This window comes from Mus caroli, unplaced genomic scaffold (genome assembly GCF_978045245.1).
Source record: "Mus caroli unplaced genomic scaffold, Mus_caroli_1 scaffold_9, whole genome shotgun sequence".
Classification (NCBI taxonomy): domain Eukaryota; kingdom Metazoa; phylum Chordata; class Mammalia; order Rodentia; family Muridae; genus Mus; species Mus caroli.
This window is the reverse complement of record NW_028227264.1, coordinates 78037227-78062411: the sequence shown is the minus strand read 5'-3', so window position 1 is coordinate 78062411 and position 25185 is coordinate 78037227. Positions and strand designations below refer to the sequence as shown.

Here is a 25185-nt window from a genome sequence, read left to right as displayed (position 1 = left end):
CTGCCATAGCTCTGCTTGTCAAGGATGCTGATAAGCTCACTCTGGGACAGCAAGTAACTGTAGTGGCACCCCACTCTCTTGAAAGCATTACCTGACAGCCCCCTGACTGATGGATGACCAACACTCATATGACACATTATCAGAGCCTTTTGTTGACTGAATGAGTGACCTTCGCTCCCCCTGCTGACCTCAATCCCGATACTCTACTGCCCAAGAGTGATGACTTCACCTACTCATCACTGTGCTGACATTCTGGCAGAAGAAACAGGTACTCGAAATGATCTGAAGGATCAGCCTTGGCCTGGGAGTCCAAGCTGGCACATGGATGGCAGGAGCTTCATGGCTGAAGGTAAGTGGATGGCAGGGGCAGCAGTGGTGGACAGGAAGCAAGTGATCTGGGCCAGCAGCCTCCCTGAAGGGACGCCGGCCCAGAAAGCCGAACTTGTGGCTTTGATACAAGCTCTACGAATGGCAAAGGGGAAGTCTATCAACATCTACACTGACAGCAGGTATGCTTTTGCCACTGCCCATATACACTGGGCAATATACAGACAAAGAGGGCTGTTGACATCTGCAGGGAAAGACATAAAAAATAAAGAGGAAATTTGAGTCTCTTAGAAGCCATACATTTGCCAAAAAAGATGGCCATTATATATTGTCCAGGACACCAGAAAACTCGAGATGCTGTGGCTAAAGGTAATCAGATGGCAGACCTAACTGCCAAACAGGAGGCCCAAGGAGCAATGATCCTGGCAGTCAAGGAGCCTAAAGATTATTATGATGTCAGAGAGACCAGCTTTAGATACACCCCTGAGGACTATCAACTTATGAACCAATTAGGACTGGTAAAGGAAACCCCAAATGGGGTAGTAGAAACAGAAAAAGGAAAACTAGTCCTCCCATGGGAAGAAGGATGCAAGTATGTTTTCAACTTACATTACTTGACTCACTTGGGGGCCAAGAAATTAAAAGGTGTGGCTAGGTCCTCCAACTACTATGTTATAGGACTCTCTGACTTGGCAGAGGAAATAGTCAAAAGCTGCAAGGCCTGTGCTATGACTAATGCAGGATACTCCATGTATACTCCTGGGAACAAGCTCAGGGGTGACCGGCCTGGGGCCTACTGGGATGTAGATTTTACAGAAATTAAGCCATCTAGATATGGCAACAAGTACTTATTAACATTTATAGACACCTTTTCAGGCTGGGTAGAAGCTTTTCCTACCAGGACTGAGACAGCCAATGTGGTAGCCAAGAGGATCCTAGAAGAAATCTTCCCAAGGTTTGGGATACCCAAGGTAATCGGGTCTGATAATGGATCTGCTTTGTTGCCCAGGTAAGTCAGGGATTGGCCACTCAGCTGGGGATTAATTGGAAATTACATTGTGCTTACCGACCCTAGAGCTCAGGTCAGGTAGACAGGATGAATAGAACCCTAAAGAAACCCTCACCAAATTGGCCTTAGAGACCAGAGGGAAAGACTGGACAGCCCTCTTTCCCTTTGCCCTATTCTGAGTTCGGAACACCCCAGGATGATTTAAACTTACACCTTATGAGATCCTGTGTGGGGGACCACCACCGCTCACTGAGTTGGGTGGAATACATGATCCTGATGCTGTTCTCTCTAAACCCTTGTTTGCTTGCCTAAAGGCCCTTGAGGTGGTGAGACATCAAGCCTGGGAACAACTGAAAGAGGCCTATGAGACTGGGAGCCCGGACGTGCCCCACAAGTTCCAGGTCAGAGACGCCATCCTGGTCCGATGCCATAGAGTAGAAAATCTGGAACCTTGCTGGAAAGGACCATATCTGGTGCTCTTGACAACTCCTACAGCGGTGAAGGTTGAAGGCATTTCTGCTTGGATCCACGCCTCCCACGTAAAACGGGCTCCAAGGCCAAAGATGAGCGGACAGTCCAAAAAACTTTGGACCCTCTTAAGCTGCATCTGCATCACAGGCTTAACTCAGGTGACAGGTAATAATCCCCATGCACCCCAGAAGCTGACCTGGCAGATCCTGTCCCAGGAAGGAGATGTAATATATAGATGGGGTAAGGAGACTCAACTCTGGACGTGGTGGCCCAATATGACCATAGACGTATGTCAATTGGCAGGAGGTTTAGATTCCTGGTGGTCAGGTGGATTTGGCTGCCATTCAAACATGTCCTCTTGCTACCTCAGGGGGGTGGATCTTTATACGTGCCTCAACTTGGCTACTACGTGTGGAGGGGCAGAACATTATTTCTGCAAGGCCTGAGGATGTGAAACTGCATGAGAAGCTGCCGCCCCAGACTCCATCTAGTTCAGAGATCACCCCCAGTAATACTATTAATGCCCAATCAACAGGACAGAGACTGCTCAATCTTGTACAGGGAACCTTCAGTGTGATAAACCGAACCAATCCTGATATGACTAAGTCTTGTTGGCTTTGCCTTGCTTCAGGACCTCCTTATTATGAAGGAATTGCAGTGTCTGGAACATTCAAGAACACCACCAGTCATGAGGCTTGTGTTTGGGGAACCAGTCATAGACTGACCCTTACTGAAGTTACAGGTACAGGAACTGGCTTGGGAAACCCACCGGCTGCCTATAGATATTTGTGTAATGAGACACTTAAGAGCCCTAGGACTTCTGATATTAGATATTTATTTCCTGGCCTAGATAAATGGTGGGCCTGTAGTATGGGTTTGACTCCTTGTGTGTCAACTTCAGTGTTTAATAATACCAAAGACTACTGTGTGCTCATACAATTAGTACCTAGAGTCCTTTACCACCCCACTAACTCTTTTGAAGGTGAATTTGACAGGCAGCTAATCTGTTACCAGAGAGAACCCATCTCACTGGCTTTGGCAGTAATCTTAGGCATCGGAGTTGCTGCAGGTGTGGGGACAGGCACTGCTGCTCTCATACAACAGCCTCATTATTTACAAAAGCTAAGATCAGCTATGAATGAAGATTTGAGAGCATTATAACAATCCATAGCTAAGCTTAAAGAATCTTTAACTTCTCTTTCAGAGGTAGTCTTGCAAAATAGGAGGGGTTTAGAATTGCTGTTTTTAAAAGATGGAGGATTATGTGGTGCCCTCAAAGAAGAATGTTGCTTTTATGTAGATCACTCTGGGGTGATTGAAGACTCTATGAGAAAACTTAGAAAGAGATTGGACAAAAGAGAGAGAGAGAGAGAGAGAGAGAGAGAGAGAGAGAGAGAGAGAGAGAGAGAGAGAGAGAGAGAGAGAGAGAGAGAGAGAGAGTTTGAAAATTGGTTTAATAAAACTCCATGGATGACTACTTTGATATCTTCCCTTATGGGACCCCTTTTGATTTTGCTTCTGCTTTTAATTATAGGTCCATGTATATTAAATAAGTTAGTAACCTTTATTAGAGAAAGGGGTAAGTGCTGTTCAGATTTTGATGTTACGCCAACAATGTCATGCTTTAGAAAGTCAAGAAAATCAATATTATGAAGTTCTATGATTGGAACTAGGTACTAGAAGAAGTGGGGAGATGAAAGACCAGGAAAAATTCAGACCCCTTAGCAAACAGAGTAAAGCCAAGAATGTAGGTTAGCCGGTTAAGTGACCTTGTTCCAGGAACTGGCTGACCACAAAAGTTAGATTAAAATCTTGAGAACAATCTTGAGAAGCAGAGAGGTTTCCCTTGTGATTTTTCACTGGTGTTTTCCAATAACCTACCCCCTTGGGTTATGGTTTCTTTCTTTAAATATACCTTCTTCCAGCTACTCGGTGTCGAACTCCTCTATCCCTGTGTTGGCCCCAGCACGCTGGTTCCTATCAATAAACCTCATGTGATTGCAGCAAGGACAGTCTCTTGTGAGTACTTGGGGGATCTCACCATCCTGTGACTTGAGTGAGGGTCTCCCCTCTTCGGGGGTCTTTCAATATCACCCTGAGTGAGGTGACTCAGACCCAAAAGGACATGCATGGTATGTACTCACTAATAGGTGGATATTAGCCAAAAAATACAGAATACCCAGGATGCAATCCACAGAACTCAAAAAAGGTTAACAAACCAAAGAGCCCAAATGATAATTCCTCAGTCCCACTTGGGAGGGAGAAGAAAGCAATCACAAAATGAGGAGGGAAGAGCCTGGGTAGGAAAGGGAAAAGGGAGAGAAAGAGGGGAATATTATCAGCTATTGGGTGGGAGAAACAGGATTGAAGCTCTGAGGGTCGGCACAAAGAATAAAAACAGGCAACCTAGGGAGGTAGGGTGGGGGAGGGTCCTCCAGAATGTATCCAAGGCCAGGGAGATTGAGGCCCTCAGGACTTAAAGGGAGGGACCTTAGATGAAATGTCCAATACTGTGGAATGGGAACTTATAGATTCCACCTTCAGTGGAGGGATAGGACTTCAACTGGATGAATGGTGTTGCCATCTCACAATGAATAACTATGAACAAACTGCCAGGACAAATATGGAAAAGATCCTGAGAATAAGGATGTCCAGTGACAGGCCCAAATTGGGATTAAGTTCAGGTGGATGTTCTGAGGCTTGACATTATGAGGCTATGTTGTGCTCACAGAAAAGGGCCTATCATGACTCCCCTCTGAAACACCCAATAGGCAGATGAATGAGTCAGATCCAGATATGCTACATCCACTCCAGTAGTGACATGCATTACAGGCCTGAAAACCTGAAAGCAGTCACGAGGCAGGGAGTTTCAAGGAAACTTTTGTGTCCTGGAACCTTGGCATCTCCATAGCCCGTATACTCAAACCCTGTCCCCGCGTTAGTCTGGTGTATGGATCCATGTTCTCTCTTTCAGTACTATTTTATTATAAGTGCCTTTAAGGATTGATTTTGACATAGCTAAGCCTCCACCAGTGCTCCAATGGTTCCTAGAAAATCCTTGAAGCTGACTCTGAGCTTGGAATTCAGTAAGAATGTTACCTATTCAGTAACATTCAAATTCACTTCTAGTAGAGACATTGAAACTAATTAGGCATTACAAAGAACAGAGCTAGAAAAGCTCAGGGCTAGTCTGCATAGTAGTTACTTAGGACAATAGCCGAGTCACACCCAAACACAGGAATACATAATGGCCTAGCAAATAGGTGGGTTGTTGCATGAAAGAATTAGTGGAAGGGAATTCTCCTGGTACAGGTTTCTTCACTAGGCCCAGAGGAATAGCATCATCAGGTATTTACTAAAGAACCCCTGGTGGTAGGTTTAACAGTAGACTAGCATTACATCAGACCATTCAACTGACTCCTGTGTTTAGCTGATCTTTTTAATTAAGTGGTAAATGTAGCCTGGATCCTGCCATCTATTTATGTATGCATTCTTTTTGTTTTGTGTCACTGTAATTTGGCAGATGTATTTTCCTGGGTTTTCTTGTTTTTCTTCTGTATTAAAAGTCTGGTGTTCATTTGGACAAAATACATTCAGATCCAGCACACTCTCTCGTGCCTGTGTCTGTCTGTCAATACTCGCCGACTCTATGCACACTTGCCGGAACCCCTGATTCCCACGGATTGAGAGGGGCCAACTGGGTCAGGTCTGTGGCACAGATATTTATTCACAACCAACTGAAACAAGCTGCTGTCCCCTGTGGTTGAATTAGGGAAAAGCTGGAAGAAGCTAAGGAGGAGGTTCTCCTGTAGGAGAACCAGCAATCTCAAATTACCTGGATCCCAGAGATCTCTCAGACACTGGGCCAGGAACCAGGCAGCACACACTAGCTAATATGAGGCCCCCAACACATATACAGCAGAGGTCTGCCAGGGCTGGACTCAGTCAGTGAAGATACACCTAACATCCAAGGGACTAGAGGACCAAAGGAGTGTGGATGTCTGGTGGGGTTGGAGATGGCAGGGTGGAGACATCCTCATGGAGATAGGGTAGGAGGTATGGAATGTGGAACAGACATAGAATGGATTAGGAGGGGGAGAAAATCTGAACTGAAAAAAAGATTAATTTATATAAAATAAAAGATTTGAAAATGTGAAATCTTATGAAGACTATTGTGGTATGAAGTTTAATGTGGCAGTTACAGTGTGTGAAATCGATTACATACTTCATAATGGGGTTCCAGGGAATCAGGTTATGGATAGAATATTTGGTGAGAATGTATATCCACAAAACTATCATAAGAAAAACATGCCATAACTTTACATTTGACTGTCATAATGGTTGAGACCTAGAAAAATTCAATTTAGTTGAAGAATCATGTGAACTATGTTTTAAGTAAAGTTTTGCTCCTGTGGTGTCTTTTATCCCTGTTGTGAGTAAGTGTGTTCAATTCTGGCCTAAACAAAACGATGTAGCACTTAGGAGCAAAGACTATGATAAGAATGCTTGCACTGGAAGCCAAGATAGAGAACATTTCCATAGCCACCATGACCTTCCCAGAGGTGCTGTGGTAGACAGGGAGGAACATGACCCATAAACTGCAGAACACAAGCATGCTGAAAGCCAGGGACTTGGATTCATTAAATCTGTCAGGCAGTCTCCTGGATAAGAAAGCCAAGAGGTAACTCCCAAAGGCCATGACTCCCAGGTAAGCCAGAGTGCAGTAGAAGTAAATATATGAGCCCTTGTTGCAAAGAATGATGATATGTCCATGTTCAGAGTGATAATCCTTGTCAATAAATGGAGGAGATGTCCCCAGCCATATACCAGAGAGAAGTACTTGTATCAGTGTGCAAACTGGAATGGGAAATTTAGGGACCTGTGATGTCAGCAACCATCTTATCTTTCTTCCTGGAGTAGTAATCTTGAAGGCCATAACTACAGTGATGGTTTTGGCCAACACAGTGGATAGGGTCACAGTGAACAGAAGTCCAAACATGTACTGTTGCATTATACATGTTGCTGTATTTGGAAGGCCAATGAAGAGCAATGGAGAGAGGAAACAGAGGATGAGAGTGATGAGCAGGATGTAACTGAGAGATCTATTATTGGCCTTTATAATTGGAGTGCCTCTGTGTTCTACAAATACCCAAATAACAAGAGCTGTGAGTGTTGAGAATCCAGTGGAAAGAAGTGTAATTCCCTTCCCCAGGGGATCATTATAGGACAGAAATGTTACTGCTTTCTTCAGGCAGTATCTCTTCTCTGCACTTGCATAATGAGTTTCTGGACAGTGTACACACTGATCCAAACCTGGTAGAAATGAAGTTGGTTATGAATCCATGGTTAAGTTTTCCCTTTACCCTAATATATTTGAGAGTTCAAACTCATTGTCTTGTTATTACAACCATGTTCCATTGTCACTTTTGGTATAGAGAAACATGTATTCTAAAGTGAATAATCACACAAGTTAAGGTTCCTACTCCTTTAAAAAAACCCATGGGGGAAATGCCTCTTCTGGAGATATGGGTGTTTTTCACATTACTCATTACTAATATGTCACTGAGCAAACAATGAAGGAAGTGAAGATATGATAAGGAGGTAAGAACTCAGTCTGAATACATCTGAGTGTGGTTTAGCCTGCTCTGTCTCAACCATATTCCTCAACCTGATTTGTTAAGTAGCTCATGGTCACCTCCTCAAAAATCACAACAACGCAGTCAGGCTGTCCAGCTCACAGCAATCATTAAACACGATGTGTGCAAGAGGCTGGCCTACAATGCAGCCCTTGAAAACATTTCTAATACTAGTTTTCCTTTATTCCATAAATATTGATTGTGTCAAACAGACAATGAAAATATGCAGAAAACCATATTACTAAAGCCCATTTCTTTTACTGTATATTGAACTGTCCTTATTTTTTTTAACTTTTATTTTTATTAGATATTTTCTTCATTTACATTTCAAATGCTATCCCCAAAGTCCCCTATATCCTTCGGATGCCCTGATCTTCAACCCACCCACTCCCACTTTCCGTCCCTGGCATACCCCTGTACTGGGGCATATGATCTTAGAAGACCAAGGGCCTCTCCTCCCATTGATGGCCAACTAGGCCATCCCCTGCTACATATCCAACTAGAGACACAACTCTGGGGGGTACTGGTTAGTTCATATTGTTGTTCCTCCTATAGGGTTGCAGACCCCTTTAGCTCCTTGGGTACTTTCTCTAGCTCCTTCATTAGGGGCCCTGTGTTCCATCCAATAGATGAGTGTGAGCATATACTTCTGTATTATCAGGCACTGGCATAGCCTCAGAAAAAAGAGCTATATCAGGGTCTTGTCAGCAAAATCTTTGTGGCATATGCAATAGTGTCTGGGTTTGGTGACTGATTATGCAATGGATCCTCCGCGTGGGTGGGGGTAATTCTCTGGATGGTCCTTCCTTCTGTCTGAGCTCCCATCTTTGTCTCTGTAACTCCTTCAATAGGTATTTTGTTCCTCATTCTAAGAAGGAGCGAAGTATCCACACTTTGGTCTTCCTTCTTCTTGAGTTTCATATGTTTTGCAAATTGTATCTTGGGTATTATAAGTTTCTGGTCTAATATCTGCTTATCAATGAGTGCATAGCATGTGTGTTCTTCTGTGATTGGGTTACCTCAGTGGCCTTTCTCTACACAAAGGATAAAGAAGATGAGAAAGAAATCAGGAAAAGAACACACTTCACAATAGTCACAAATAATATAAAATACCTTGGTGTGACTCTAACTAAGGAAGCGAAAGATCTGTATGATAAGATCACAGGGCCCTCAATGGAGGAGCTAGAGAAAGTACCCAAGGAGCTAAAGGGATCTGCAACCCTATAGGTGGAACAACATTATGAACTAACCAGTACCCCGGAGCTCTTGTCTCTAGCTGCATATGTATCAAAAGATGGCCTTGTCGGCCATCACTGGAAAGAGGCCCATTGGACATGCAAACTCTATATGCCCCAGTACAGGGGAACGCCATGGCCAAAAAGTGGGAGTGGGTGGGTAGGGGAGTGTAGGGGAGGGTATGGGGGACTTTTGGGATAGCATTGGAAATGTAAAGGAGGAAAATACCTAATTAAAAAAAAAAAAGAACTTCAAGTCTCTGGAGAAAGAAATCAAAGAAGATCTCAGAAGATGGAAAGATCTTCCATGCTCATGGATTGCCAGGATCTATATAGTAAGAATGGCTATCTTGCCAAAAGCAATCTACAGACTCAATGCAATCCCCATCAAAATTCCAACTCAATTCTTCAACAAATTAGAAAGGGCAATTTACAAATTCATCTGTAATAACAAAAAAAACTAGAATAGCAAAAACTCTTCTCAACAATAAAAGAACCTTTGATGGAATCACCATGCCTGACCTCAAGCTGTATTTCAGAGTAATTGTGATAAAAACTGCAGGATACTGGTACAGCGATAGACAGGTAGATCCATAGAATAGAATTGAAGACCCAGAAATGAACCCTCAAACCTATGGTCACTTCATCTTTGACAAGGGAGGTAAAACCATCCAGTGGAAAAAAGACAGCGTTTCCACAAATGGTGCTGGCACAACTGGACGTTATCATGTAGAAGAATGCGAATTGACCCATTCTTACCTCTTTGCACAAAGCTCAAGTCTAAGTGGATTAAGGAACTCCACACAAAACCAGAGACCCTGAAACTTATAGAGGAGAAAGTGGGGAAAAGTCTCAAAGATATGGGCACAGGGGAAAAATTCCTGAACACAACAGCATTGGCTTGTGCTGTAAGACTGAGAATTGACAAATGGGTCTCATAAAATTGCAAAGCTTCTGTAAGGCAAAAGACACTGTCAATAATACAAATGGCAAACAACAGATTGGGAAATGAAGGAGAATCCAGAAGAATGGATACAGAAAATGTGGTACATTTAAACAATGGAATACTACTCAGCAATTAAAAACAAGGAATTTATGAAATTCTTTGGCAAATGGATGGATATGGAGGATATTTTTCTCTTCTTAATCTTTTATTTATATTTTGTAATATAGTTGAAACTTACATTTAGATTTTGAGAATTCAGAATTATACTGCAGAAAATAATTTACTTCTTACACCAATTCACAAAATGTTTCTTAATTTCCCATTGATTGTGTGAATTCAATTTTCAAGAAATATTGTTCATTGCATTTATTGTATAAAATCATGATAGTCTTAGATGTATGAAATGTTTTCTTTTCATGTGATCTTGATTGTATACCACTGAATAGTTGTTCAAAATATTTCTTGTCTTTTCCTCCCCTCTCATTTTTTGTTAAAAGGCAGATCTCACAGATGTTATTGTTAATATGTGGACGTTAGAGAAAAGTTATTGTGACTTAACTCTCTAATCACTTTTGTGTTCTTTGATGATATTCAGGTTAGTATGGGGGATGTAAACTCCTTTATATATTGAGAGAATTTTGTGGCTATTAGTTTAAGGAAGTTTTGATAAACTTAGTGAAAGTTTTTCAGTAAAACACCTACATAATAATAAAATTTATGTTTTCTTTGTTCCTCCAGAACAGAATTTAAGAACTAAATCTCTGTGAATCAAACTTAGTGGAAGAAAAATATATGACTTATTTCCTGACATGTATAACTTTCCACATTTTGTAAATGTGTCATTTCAAGAATGATTTTGTTTCATGTTTTTCCTAAATCATATAGAAAGAATATACATTTAAATCCTTTCTCCTTCTCCTCTCTATTTGTGTATGTTTCTTATGCTTTTAAAACTCTCCTGTCACAATCGTTAACATTTTCTCAATATCTTTATTTCTGCTAACTTCACACTCATATAAATATATGCTGGTCTGCTTTTAGATCATTTTTCTTTCTATGTTATGTTAGCTTCTAATATGTTTCATATAAACAGTATTCATTTATCAATGGTGACTGATTTGTAAGAGACCACATTTTATTTGTTTAAAACTTATGTTTTGTCTTGAAATATAGGTTTTGTATATTTCCCTATATTTTCTTTAACTTTTGAATATTCAACACAAAAAAATCAATACAATCTGACTTAGTGATATATGGAGAAAAAATTTTAATTCTATTCTATCAACCCAAATGTATATAACACTGAAATGTCTAATCCTTAGTCTATAAAAATAGAAGAATTTTGAGGGGACATTTGATGTGCTAATTCTACAATTACATTAAATTAATAAAGGAAATGACTATGGCTTCAATCTGCATAGAGGAACTATAATCAAATGAACAGTCAGGTAGGTAGATTCTACGTTTTATCTCTATATGTTCTAGAGGAATAACTTATGTATAATGTGTTTATAGTGAAATAATGGGAATTAATAGGTGAGGAAATATAATTATCGTTCTTTCCAGACCAGACTTCCAGTCTCCTACCACATGTCTGCCTACCTTCATCAGACCCATTGATCCAGAACTATAAAGGTACAATTAAAACATAAAACCAAAGAATGATAGGAAACAACAAAAGTCAAGGACCATAGAACACCCCATCCTACAATTTCAAGCCCTGCATAACTTAACACAACCAAACCACAATGTCCTGAAATACAATCTTATAAAGATGTGGGAAATAAATAAATCGCTCAAAGAAATAAAGGGATACAAATTGGAAAGGAAGAAGTCAATATATCACTTTTTGCAGATGATATGATAGTATATATAAGTGACCCTAAAAATTCCACCAGAGAACTCCTAAACCTGACAAACAGCTTCGGTGAAGTGGCTGGATATAAAATTAACTCAAACAAGTCAATGGCCTTTCTCTACACAAAGAATAAACAGGCTGAGAAAGAAATTAGGGAAACAACACCCTTCTCAATAGTCACAAATAATATAAAATACCTTGGCATGACTCTAACTAGGGAAGTGAAAGATCTGTATGATAAGAACTTCAAGTCTCTGAAGAAAGAAATTGAGGAAGATCTCAGAAGATGGAAAGATCTCCCATGCTCATGGATTGGCAGGATCAATATAGTAAAAATGACTATCTTGCCAAAAGTAATCTATAGATTTAATGCAATCCCCATCAAAATTCCACCTCAATTCTTCAAGGAATTAGAAAGGGTAATCTGCAAATTCATCTGGAATAACAAAAAACCTAGGATAGCAAAAACTCTTCTCAAGGATAAAAGAACCTCTGGTGGAATCACCATGCCTGACCTAAAGCTGTACTACAGAGCAATTATGATAAAAACTGATATAGCGACAGACAAGTAGACCAATGGAACAGAATTGAAGACCCTGAGATGAACCCACACACCTATGGTCACTTGATCTTTGACAAGGGAGCGAAAACCATCCAGTGGAAAAAAGACAGCATTTTCACCAAATGGTACTGGCACAACTGGCAGTTATCATGTAGAAGAATGCGAATTGATCCATTCCTATCTCCTTGTACTAAGGTCAAATCTAAGTGGATTAAGGAACTCCACATAAAACCAGAGACACTGAAAGTTATAGAGGAGAAAGTGGGGAAAAGCCTCAAAGATATAGGCACAGGGGAAAAATTTCTGAATAGAACAGCAATGGTTTGTGCTGTAAGATCGAGAATTGACAAATGGGACCTCATGAAACTGCAAAGCTTCTGTAAGGCAGCGTACACTGTCAATAAGACAAAAAGGCCACCAACAGACTGGGAAAGGATCTTTACCTATCCTAAATCAGATAGGGGCCTAATATCTAATATATATATATATAAAGAACTGAAGAAGGTGGGCTCCAGAAAATCAGATAACCCCATTAAAAATGGGGCTCAGAGCTAAACAAAGAATTCTCACCTGAGGAATACGGAATGGATGAGAAGCATCTGAAGAAATGTTCAGCATCCTTAATCATCAGGGAAATGCAAATCAAAACAGCCCTGAGATTCCATTTCACACTAATCAGAATGCCTAAGATCAAAAATTCAGGTGACAGCAGATGCTGGCGAGGATGTGGAGAAAGAGGAACACTCCTCCATTGCTAGTGGGATTGTAAGCTTGTACAACCACTCTGGAAATCAGTCTGGTGGTTCCTCAGAAAATTGGACATAGTACTACTGGACAATCCTGCAATACCTCTCCTGGGAATATATCCAGAATATATTCCAACTGGTAAGAGAGACACATGCTCCACTATGTTCATAGCAGTCTTATTTATAATAGCCAGAAGCTGGAAAGAACCCAGATGCCCTTCAACAGAGGAATGGATACAGAAAATGTGGTACATTTTCACAATGGAGTACTACTCAGCTATTAAAAATAATGAATTTATGAAATTCCTAGGCAAATGGATTGACCTGGAGTGCATCATCCTGAGTGAGGTAACCCAACTACAAAAGAACTCACATGATATGTACTCACTGATAAGTGGATATTAGCCCAGAAACTTAGAATACCCAAGATACAAGATATGAAACATGAAACTGAAGAAGAACGAAGACCAAAGAGTGGACACTTTGCCCCTTCTTGTAATTGGGAACAAAACACCCATGGAAGGAGTTACAGAGACAAAGTTTGGAGCTGAGACAAAAGGATGGACCATCTAGAGACTATCATATCCGGGGATCCATCCCATAATCTGCTGCCAAACGCAGACACCATTGCATACACTAGCAAGATTTTGCTGAAAGACCCTGATATAGCTGTCTCTTGTGAGACTATGCTGGGGCCTTTGCAAACACAGAAGTGGATGCTCACAGTCAGCTATTGGATGGATCACAAGGCCCCCAAGGGAGGACCTAGAGAAAGTATCCAAGGAGCTAAAGGGATCTGCAACCCTATAGGTGGAACAACAATATGAAGTAACCAGTACCCCAGAGCTCTTGACTCTAGCTTCACATATGTATCAGAAGTTGGCCTAGTTGGCCATCAGTGGAAAGAGAGGCTCATTGGTTGTGCAAACTTTGTATGCCTCAGTACAGGGGAATGCCAGGGCTAAGAAGTGGGAGTGGGTGGGTAGGGGAGTAGGGGGAGGGTATGGGAGACTTTAGGGATAGCAATGAAAATGTACATGAGGAAAATACCTAATAAAAAATTAAAAAAATAGAAATAAAGGAAATCAAATATAGTTCTTTAAAGAGGAAGCAAATAAATCTCTTAAAGAATCTACAATTAACCAGGGGAATAAATAAATGTGTTCAAGACATGATAGTGAAATAGGAGCAATAAAAAAAAATACAAACTGAGGGAAAACTGGAGATGGAAAACTTAGGGAAGAGAATCAGAACAACAGATGCACGAATCACCAACACAGAAAGGATGGAGGAGAGAATCTCAGGCAAACAATAAAAGAAATTAATTCATTAGTAGAAGAAAACATTCATTCTAAGATATCCCTGAAATAAATTATACAGAAAATTTGGGTTACAATGAAAACACCAAACTAAAGAATGATAGGAATAGAAGTTCAAGAGTCTCAGCTCCAACGATGAGGAAGTTTTTCAACAAAATCATTGTAGAACATATTCACCCATTAATGAGAGAAATTCCTATAAATATCTAATATGCTTGCAGAACACAAAGTATATTGGAGCAGAAAAGAAAGCCTTGTCTCAACAAAATAACCAAAATATGGAATTTAGAGAACAAAAAAAGAATATTAAAAGAAGCAAGGGAAAAAGACCAAGTAACATACAAATGCAGAAAGTACTAGAATTTTGCCTTTTTGATAGAGACTCTAAAAACTGAAGGGCTTTGACAAATATCTTAAAACCTATAGAAACACACATGCCAATCTAAGGTACTATACCCAGAAAAATTCTCAATAAATATAGATGGAGAAAACAATGATATTTCAAGAAACCTCTGAATTTAAAAACTATCTATCCACAAAACTAGTCCTACAAAAAAACAAACAAACAAACAAACAAAAAAAACCAAAAAACTAATTGAAGGGGAACTCCAACAGAAAGATAACTACTTTTAAGAAAACACAGGAAATAAATAATTCCGTACCAGAAAAATAAAGTTAAATACACACAATAACACATACACACTAACACTACAAGCATCAAAATAACAGGGGTAAACAATAACTGGCTGTTAATGTCTCTCACCAGCAATGGACTCAACTTTCCAATAAAAAAGAAACAGGCAAACAGAACAAATGCAAAAATAGGAACCAACCTTTTGCTGCAAAAAGGAAACACAGCTCAGCAATGCAGATAGCTATTACCTCAGAGTAAATGATATAATTTTTTTCTGGGTCACCAGACCCTAGAAGCAAGTTATAATAACTATTTTTTTTTGATACTTGTTCTTTATTTTTATTTTTGAGAATGTAATTTTATTACAGCATTTTCCCCCTTCCCCTTTCTCTCCCCCCCCAGCCCTCCTGTGCTCCTCTTCTGTTCATGACCTCTTATATTAGTGCAATAACAATGATTTTTTTTTTCAATTTTTTATAGAGTCTAGATACTAACCTCTTGTCATATGTATAGTTTGCGTACAATTTCTCCTATTCTGTAAGTAGTCTCTTCATGACGCTATGCCTCCCAGAGAGATGTCTTAATTTCATGCAATTGCCTTTTGTCAATTCTTACAATTATTTGAGAGCTATTGGAGCCCTTTTCAGAAAGTTCCTTCCTACCCCCAAGTCTTGAAGTATTTTGCTGGCATTTTCTATGGGCAGTTTCAGAGTTTCTGGTCTTACATGTAGGCCTTTGATCCATTTTGAATTGATTTTTGTACGGGATGAGAAATAAAGATTGAGTTTTATTCTCCTACCTGAACTTTCCCCAGCACTATTTGCTGAAGTGGTTGTTTCCTTTTCTTTCTTTCTTTTTTTTAAATATTTTTTATTACGTATTTTTCTCAATTACATTTGCAATGCTATCCCAAAAGTCCCCCATACCCTCCCCCCACCACTTCCCTACCCACCCATTCCCATTATTTGGCCCTGGCGTTCCCCTGTACTGGATACTTTCACTAGTTCCTCCATTGGGGGCCCTGTGATCCATCCAATAGCTGACTGTGAGCATCCACTTTTGTGTTTGCTAGGCCCCGGCCTAGTCTCACAGCAGACAGCTATATCAGGGTCCTTTCAGCAAACGCTTGCTAGTGTATGCAATGGTGTCATAGTTTGGAGGCTAATTATGGGATGGATCCCTGGATATGGCAGTCTCTAGATGGTCCATCCTTTTGTCTCAGCTCCAAACTTTGTTTCTGTAACTCCTTCCATGGGTGATTGATTCAAATTCTAAGAAGGGACAAAGTGTCCACACTTTGGTCTTCGTTCTTCTTTAGTTTCATGTGTTTTGCGAATTGTATCTTATATCTCGCTATACTAAGTTTCTGGGCTAATTTCCACTTATCAGTGAGTACATATCATTTGAGTTCTTTTGTGATTGTGTTACCTCACTCAGGATGATGCCCTCCAGGTCTAACCATTTGCCTAGGAATTTCATAAATTCATTCTTTATAATAGCTGAGTAGTACTCCATTGTGTAAATGTACCACATTTTTTGTATCCATTCCTCTGTTGAGGGGCATCTGGGTTCTTTCCAGCTTCTGGCTATTATAAATAAGGCTGCTATGAACATAGTGGAGCATGTGTCCTTCTTACCGGTTGGAACATCTTCTGGATATATGCCCAGGAGAGGTATTGCTGGATCCTCTGGTAGTACTATGTCCAATTTTCTGAGGAACTGCCAGACTGATTTCCAGAGTGGTTGTACAAGCTTGCAATCCCACCAACAATGGAGGAGTGTTCCTCTTTCTCCACATCCTCGCCAGCATCTGCTGTCACCTGAATTTTTGATCTTAGCTATTGTGACTGGTGTGAGATGGAATCTCAGGGTTGTTTTGATTTGCATTTCTTTGATGATTAAAGATTTTGAACATTTTTTCAGGTGTTTCTAAGCCATTCCGTATTCCTCAGGTGAGAATTCTTTGTTTAGCTGTGAGCCCCATTTTTAATGGGGTTATTTGATTTTCTGGAGTCCACCCTCTTGAGTTCTTTATATATATATTGGATATTAGTCCCCTATCTGATTTAAGATAGGTAAAGATCATTTCCCAATCTGTTGGTAGCCTTTTTGACTTATTGACGGTGTCTTTTGCCTTGCAGAAGCTTTGCAGTTTCTTGAGGTTCCATTTGTCAATCTTCGATCTTACAGCACAAGCCATTTCTGTTCTATTCAGGAATTTTTCCCCTGTGCCCATATCTTCAAGGCTTTCCCCACTTTCTCCTCTATAAGTTTCAGTGTCTCTGGTTTTATGTGAAGTTTCTTGATCTACTTAGATTTGACCTTAGTACAAGGAGATACGAATGGACCAATTCTCATTCTTCTACATGATAACTACCAGTTGTGCCAGCACCATTTGTTGAAAATGCTGCTTTTCTTCCACTGGATGGTTTTAGCTCCCTTGTCAAAGATCAAGTGACCATAGGTGTGTGGGTTTATTTCTGGGTCTTCAATTCTATTCCAATGGTCTACTTGTCTGTCACTATACCAGTACCATGCAGTTTTTAATCACAATTGCTCTGTAGTAAAGCTTTAGGTCTGGCATGGTGATTCCACCAGAGGCACTTTTATCCTTGAGAAGAGTTTTTGCTATCCTAGGTTTTTTGTTATTCCAGATGAATTTGGAGATTGCTCTTTCTAATTCGTTGAAGAATTGAGGTGGAATTTTGATGAGGATTGCATTGAATCTGTAGATTGCTTTTGGCAAGATAGTCATTTTTACAATGTTGATCTTGCCAATCCATGAGCATGGGAGATCTTTCCATCTTCTGAGATCTTCTTTAATTTCTTTCTTCAGAGACTTGAAGTTTTTATCATACAGTTCTTTCACTTCCTTAGTTAGAGTCACGCCAAGATATTTTATATTATTTGTGACTATTGACAAGGGTGTTGTTTGCTGGCCCTCTAATTGAAAATCTTCATTCTCATCAACTTCTATTATTCATAGGTTTGGTCTTCTCATTGTGTCCTGTATTTCCTGGATGTTTTGAGTTAGGATCCTTTTGCGTTTTGTATTTTCTTTGATTGTTGTGCCGATTTTCTCTATGGAGTCTTCTGCACCTGAGATTCTCTCTTCCATCTCTTGTATTCTGTTGCTGATGCTCGCATCTATGTTTCCAGATTTCTTTCCTAGGGTTTCTATTTCCAACGTTGCCTCACTTTGGGTTTTCGTTATTGTGTCTACTTCCCTTTTTAGGTCTCGTATGGTTTTGCTCATTTCCATCACCTGTTTGGATGTGTTTTCCTGTTTTTCTTTAAGGACTTCTACCTGTTTGGTTGTGTTTTCCTGTTTTTCTTTAAGGACTTGTAACTCTTTAGCAGTGTTCTCCTGTATTTCTTTAAGTGAGTTATTAAAGTCCTTCTTGATGTCCTGTACCATCATCATGAGATATGCTTTTAAATCCAGGTCTAGCTTTTCGGTTGTGTTGGGGTGCCCAGGACTAGGTGGGGTGGGAGTGCTGCGTTCTGATGATGGTGAGTGGTCTTGATTTCTGTCAGTAGGATTCTTATGTTTGCCTTTTGCCATCTGGTAATCTCTGGAGTTTGTTGTTATAGTTGTCTCTTGTTAGAGCTTGATCCTCAGGTGATTATGTTAGCCTCTATCAGCAGACCTGGGAGACTAGCTCTATCCTTAGTTTCAGTGGTCAGAGTACTCTCTGCAGGCAAGCTCTCTTCTTGCAGGGAAGGTGCCCAGATATCTGGTGTTCAAACCTGCCTCCTGGCAGAAGTTGGGTTCTACTCACCAGAGGTCTTAAGATCCCATGGAGGGTCCTGTAAGGACCTTCGGGGTGTCCAGAAACTCAGTGCACGAGGTACCCCGGTGCTAGAGTGGACTGAAAGGGACTTGTGCCCCTGATAAGGCCGGGTTATCTGCTTCCTTAATTACTGAAGTCTCAGGTCCCGCACGATTGGATTGGAGCAGGCGCTGTGTTCCACTCACCCGAGGTCTTAGGATCCCGTGGGGGATCCTGTGTGGGTCCTTGCGGGTGTTCAGAGACTCCCCAGGCCAGGAAACCCGGTGCTGCAGTGAACCGGAAGGGACTTGTGCCCCTGCTCAGGCTGGGTTATCTGCTTCCGTAGTTAATGCAGTCTCAGGACCCACGCGATTGGATTGGAGCAGATGCTGTGTTCCACTCACCAATGGTCTTATGATCCCGTGGCAGGTGTTGTTGGTAGCTGGCAGGTGTCAGCCGACTCTGCGCCCTAGCTACCCCGGTGCTGGCCGGACCGGAAGGGACTAAAATAACTATTCTTATATGTATTAAAATAGACTTTCAGCTATAATTAAAGCAAATGGGAAAGGACACTACATACTCATTAAAGAAAAAAATCTATTAAAATGATATCTCAATTCTCAACATGTATGCTCCTAATTCAAGGGCACCCATGTTTGTAAAAGAATCATTCTTAAAGTTGGAAACACACATCAAACTCCACATATTAAAAGTGGTTGATGCTATACCCCATTCTCACCAACTGACATGTTATTTAGTCAAAAAGTAAATAGAGAAATAAGAAAACTGACAGTCAGTATGAATCAAATGGACCTAAAAGTCATCTAGATATTACTCCACACAAACACAAAAGAATATACCATTTTCTCATCACTCATGTCTTCCCCCAAAATTTAGTATCCTTCATAGATACAAGAAATATATAATTTCCTCTATGAGGCAACTGTGTAGGAAAGCTGGACTTCAACAACAACAGAAACAGCAGAAAGTAGACACACGCAAGGAAATTGAACAAGCCTCTACTCCATGATGTCTGGTTCAGGGAAGAAAGAAAGAAAGAGAGAGAGAGAGAGAGAGAGAGAGAGAGAGAGAGAGAGAGAGAGAGAGAGAGAGAGAGAGAGAGAGAGAGAGAGAGAGAGAGAGAGAGAGAGAGAGAGAGAGAGAGAGAGAGAGAGAGAGAAATGTAAAATTCAATAAAAATAAGGGCACAGCATATGCAAATTCTTGGGAAACAGTAAAAATAGTTCTAAGAGGAAAGTCCATTACATTGAGTATGTCCATAAAGAAATTTATTTGAAAAATTTCATATGAATAATTAAAATGTACATTTAAAAGGTCTAGGAAAAAAAGAAGAAAACACAGTTAAGAGGAGTTGAGGGCAGAAAATAATCTGATTTCAATAATCTGAAATCAAACAATTAGGAAAAAATGGACCAATGAAGCCAAGAATTAGCTCTTAGAGAAAGTCAACAAGATAGACCCACCCTTGCCAAACTAACTCAAATATGTGGAGATGTTATCAAAATAAATAAAATCCAAAAAGAAAAGAGAGAGAAAACAGAGAGAATAAAGTACAAATAAAGCACTAGGTCTTTCTTCAAAGCCCGTAATCTACAAAACTGGAAAATCTTAATAAAGAGGATGTTTTTCTAAACAAGTATCACACTTACAAAGGTTAAATTAAGATCAGGAAACCTACATAAATAGACCTAAAACCCCAAGAAAAGAGATGCTGTCATGAAATATCTCGACCAAAGAAGCCCTGACTCAGATGGTTTTATTGCGGAACTCTACCAGACTTTCAAAGAAGAGCTAATAGCTATACTCCCCAAATTACTCCACCCAATAGAAGCAGAGCAACACTGTGGAACTCGTTCTATGTGGCTTCCATCATACTGATACCCAAATTACACCAAGACTCAACAAAGAAGAGAATTTTTGTTCTATTTCCCTTATGAATATTGATGAAGAAATTAACACACACACACACAATAAATAAATAAATAAAAAAGATAAATAGATAGATAGATAGATAGATAGATAGATAGATAGATAAGTACCTCACAAACTGAATGCCAGTACACATCAAAAGCATCTTAAGTAATAAAGTAATAAGCCTCTAATTAGGGATACAGGCATGGCTCAATACATGAAAACCCATTTGTGTAATTCACTATAAAAATAAAATGAAAAAAAAATCTAATGGTCATCCCATTAGATGCAGAAAAATAACTTTAACAAAATGTGACACCAATTATTTTTAAAAGACTTGAAGCAACCAGGGATACAAGGCATATATCTCAACACTGTAAAACCAACATATAGCAAACCAATAGCCAACATCAAATTACATGGAAAGAAACTTAGGCAATTCCACTAAAATCAGGGACAGACAAGGCTACTCATTCTTGTTAATCTATTCAGTACAGTACTTGAACTTCTAGCATGAGTTATCAGAGAACTAAAAGAAATCAATTCGATACAAATTTGAACAAAAGAAGTCAAAGGATTGCTATTCACAGATGATATAATAAATACAAATAGCCCCAAAAATTCTATCAGAGAACACCTTCAGCAAAGTGGCTAGATTCAAAATTAACTAATATAAAATTAAAAGAAAACATAGTCCTTCTTTATACAAATGATAAATTAACTGAGAAAGAAATAAGGGAAATAAAACACTTTACAATATTTACAAATAACACAAATGTCTTCATGTAACTATAACTATGCAATTTAAACACCTATATAACAAGAAGTTGAAGTCACTGTAGAAAAAAAATTAAGGAATATATCAGAATATGGAAAGATCTCCAATGCTCTTGAAATGCTAGGGTTAACATAATGTACATGGCTATCTTACCAAAACCAATCTACATATTTAGTGTGATTCTCATAAAAATTCCAATACAATTCATTACATACCTTGAAATAGCAATTTTTAACTTTATATGGAAAAAAACAGACAAAGAAACAAACAAACAAATAACCCAACATTGCTATAACAAGCCTAAACTATAATTAAACTCTTGGAGGTACACACATCCCAGAACTCTAGGTATATTATCAAGGAATAGGAATAAAATCTGCATGGTAGTAGTTTAGGGATAAACGGGTTGATCCATGGCATCAGTCTTCAAATATTGCCACATACCTATAGACACAAAACCATAGAATGGGAAAAAGAAAGCATCTTAAAGCTCTTCCGGCCGGACCAGCACCCGGATAGCTAGAGCGCAGGGTCGGCTGACACCCGCCAGCTACCCAGGACCCCCGCCACAGGATTTTGAGACTGCTGGTGAGTGGAACACAGCTTCTGCTCCAGTCCAATCACACGGGACCTGAGACTGCTTTGGTTGGGGAGGCAGAAATCCGGCCTCAGTAGGGCCACAAGCCTCTCCGGTCAGAAAAGCGCCCGGGTAGCTAGGGCGCAGGGTCGGCTGACACTCGCCAGCTACCCACAACACCTGCCACAGGATCTTAAGACTTCTGGTGAGTGGAACACAGCTTCTGCAACAATCCAATTGCGGCGGGACCTGAGACTGCATTAATTAGGGAAGCAGAAAAACGGCCTGAGTAGGACCACAGGCCTCTTCCGGCCGGACCAGCACCGGGGTAGCTAGAGCGCAGGGTCGGCTGACACCCGCCAGCTACCCACAACCCCCGCCACAGGATTTTGTACTGCTGGTGAGTGGAACACAGCTTCTCCTCCAATCTTTAAACAGTGACAACGACAACAACTAACCCCAGAGATTACCAGATGGCGAAAGGTAAACGTAATAATCTTACTAACAGAAACCAAGACCACTCACCATCATCAGAACCCAGCACTCCCACTTCACCCAGTCCAGGGCACCCCAACACACCGGAAAAGCTAGACACGGATCTAAAAGCATATCTCATGATGATGGTAGAGGACTTCAAGAAGGACTTTCATAACACACTTAAAGAAATACAAAGGAATACTGGTAAACAGGTAGAAGACAGTAAAGAGGAAGCACAAAAATCCCTTAAAGAATTGCAGGAGAACACTGCTAAAGAGTTACAAATCCTTAAAGAAAAACAGGATAACATAATCAAACGGGTAGAAGTCCTTACAGAAAAACAGGAAAACACATCCAAACAGATGATGGAATTGAACAAAACCATACTAGACCTAAAAAGGGAAGTAGACACAATAAAGAAAACCCAAAATGAGGCAACACTGGAGATAGAAACCCTAGGAAAGAAATCTGGAACCATAGATATGAGCGTCAGCAACAGAATACAAGAGATGGAAGAGAGAATCTCAGGTGCAGAAGATTCCATAGAGAACATCGGCACAACAATCAAGGAAAATGTAAAATGCAAAAAGATCCTAACTCAAAACATCCACGAAATACAGGACACAATGAGAAGACCAAACCTACGGATAATAGGAGTGGATGAGAATGAAGATTTTCAACTCAAAGGACCAGCAAACATCTTCAACAAAATTATAGAAGAAAACATCCCAAATCTAAAGAAAGAGATGCCCATGAATATACAAGAAGCCTACAGAACTCCAAATAGACTGGACCAGAAAAGAAATACCTCCCGACACATAATAATCAGAACAACAAATGCTCTAAATAAAGACAGAATACTAAAAGCAGTAAGAGAAAAAGGCCAAGTAACATATAAAGGCAAGCCTATCAGAATTACACCAGATTTTTCACCAGAGACTATGAAAGCCAGAAGATCCTGGACTGATGTTATACAGACACTAAAAGAACACAAACTCCAGCCCAGGCTACAATACCCAGCCAAACTCTCAATTAACATAGATGGAGAAACCAAAGTATTCCACGACAAAACCAAATTCACACATTATCTCTCCACGAATCCAGCCCTTCAAAGGATAATAACAGAAAAAACCAGTACAAGGACAGGAACCACGCCCTAGAAACAACAAGAAGGTAATCCCTCAACAAACCTAAAAGAAGACAGCCACAAGAACAGAATGCCAACTTTAACAACAAAAATAACAGGAAACAACAATTACTTTTCCTTAATATCTCTTAATATCAATGGACTCAACTCCCCGATAAAAAGACATAGACTAACAAACTGGCTACACAAACAAGACCCAACATTTTGCTGCTTACAGGAAACTCATCTCAGAGAAAAAGATAGACACTACCTCAGAATGAAAGGCTGGAAAACAATTTTCCAAGCAAATGGTATGAAGAAACAAGCTGGAGTAGCCATTCTAATATCTGATAAGATTGACTTCCAACCCAAAGTCATTAAAAAAGACAGGGAGGGATACTTCATACTCATCAAAGGTAAAATCCTCCAAGAGGAACTATCAATCCTGAATATCTATGCTCCAAATACAAAGGCAGCCACATTCATTAAAGAAACTTTAGTAAATCTCAAAGCACACATTGCACCTCATACAATAATAGTGGGAGACTTCAACACACCACTTTCACCAATGGACAGATCATGGAAACAGAAACTAAACAGGGACACAGTGAAACTAACAGAAATTATGAATCAAATGGATCTGGCAGATATCTACAGAACATTCTATCCTAAAACAAAAGGATATATCATCTTCTCAGCACCTCATGGTACCTTCTCCAAAATTGACCACATAATTGGTCACAAAACAGGCCTCAACAGATACAAAAATATTGAAATTGTCCCATGCATCCTATCAGATCACCATGGACTAAAGCTGATCTTCAATAACAAAATAAATAATAGAAAGCCAACCTTCACGTGGAAACTGAACAACACTCTTCTCAATGATACCTTGGTCAAGGAAGGAATAAAGAAAGAAATTAAGGACTTTTTAGAGTTCAATGAAAATGAAGCCACAACATACCCAAACTTATGGGACGCAATGAAAGCATTTCTAAGAGGAAAACTCATAGCTCTGAGTGCCTCCAAAAGGAAACTAGAGAGAGCACACATTAGCAGCTTGACAACACACCTAAAAGCACTAGAACAAAAGGAAGCAAATTCACCCAAGAGGAGTAGACGGCAGGAAATAATCAAACTCAGGGGTGAAATCAACCAAGTGGAAACAAGAAAAACTATTCAAAGAATCAACCAATCAAGGAGCTGGTTCTTTGAGAAAATCAACAAGATAGATAAACCCTTAGCCAGACTCACTAGAGGGCACAGGGAAAGCATCCTAATTAACAAAATCAGAAATGAAAAAGGAGACATAACAACAGATCCTGAAGACAACCAAAACACCATCAGATCCTTCTACCAAAGGCTATACTCAACAAAACTGGAGAACCTGGATGAAATGGAGAAGTTCCTAGACAGATACCAGGTACCAAAGTTGAATCAAGATCAGGTTAATGATCTAAACAGCCCTATATCCCCCAAAGAAATAGAAGCAGTCATTAATAGTCTCCCAACTAAAAAAAGCCCAGGGGGGCGCAGGGTCGACTGACACTCGCCAGCTACCCACAACACCTGCCACAGGATCTTAAGACTTCTGGTGAGTGGAGCACAGCTTCTGCTCCAATCCAATTGCGCGGGACCTGAGACTGCATTAGTTAGGGAAGCAGAAACCGGCCTGAGTAGGGCCACAGGCCTCATCTGGCCGGACCAGCGCTGGGGTAGCGGGAGCGCAGGGTTGCCTGACACCCGCCAGCTACCCACGACCCCCGCCGCAGGATTTTG

General features: G+C 40.2%; 1 protein-coding gene across 1 annotated transcript in view; it reads right to left on the bottom strand.

The window, feature by feature from the left end:
* Positions 1–6113: 6113 nt before the first annotated feature.
* Positions 6114–25185, bottom strand: part of LOC110289092 (vomeronasal type-2 receptor 116-like) — a 37892-nt gene continuing 18820 nt past the window's right edge. The window contains exon 5 of the mRNA XM_085843374.1: positions 6114–7120. Within this exon, the coding sequence (XP_085699500.1) occupies positions 6192–7120 (929 nt within the window). The 3' untranslated portion in view covers positions 6114–6191. The remainder of the gene's footprint in view (positions 7121–25185) is intronic.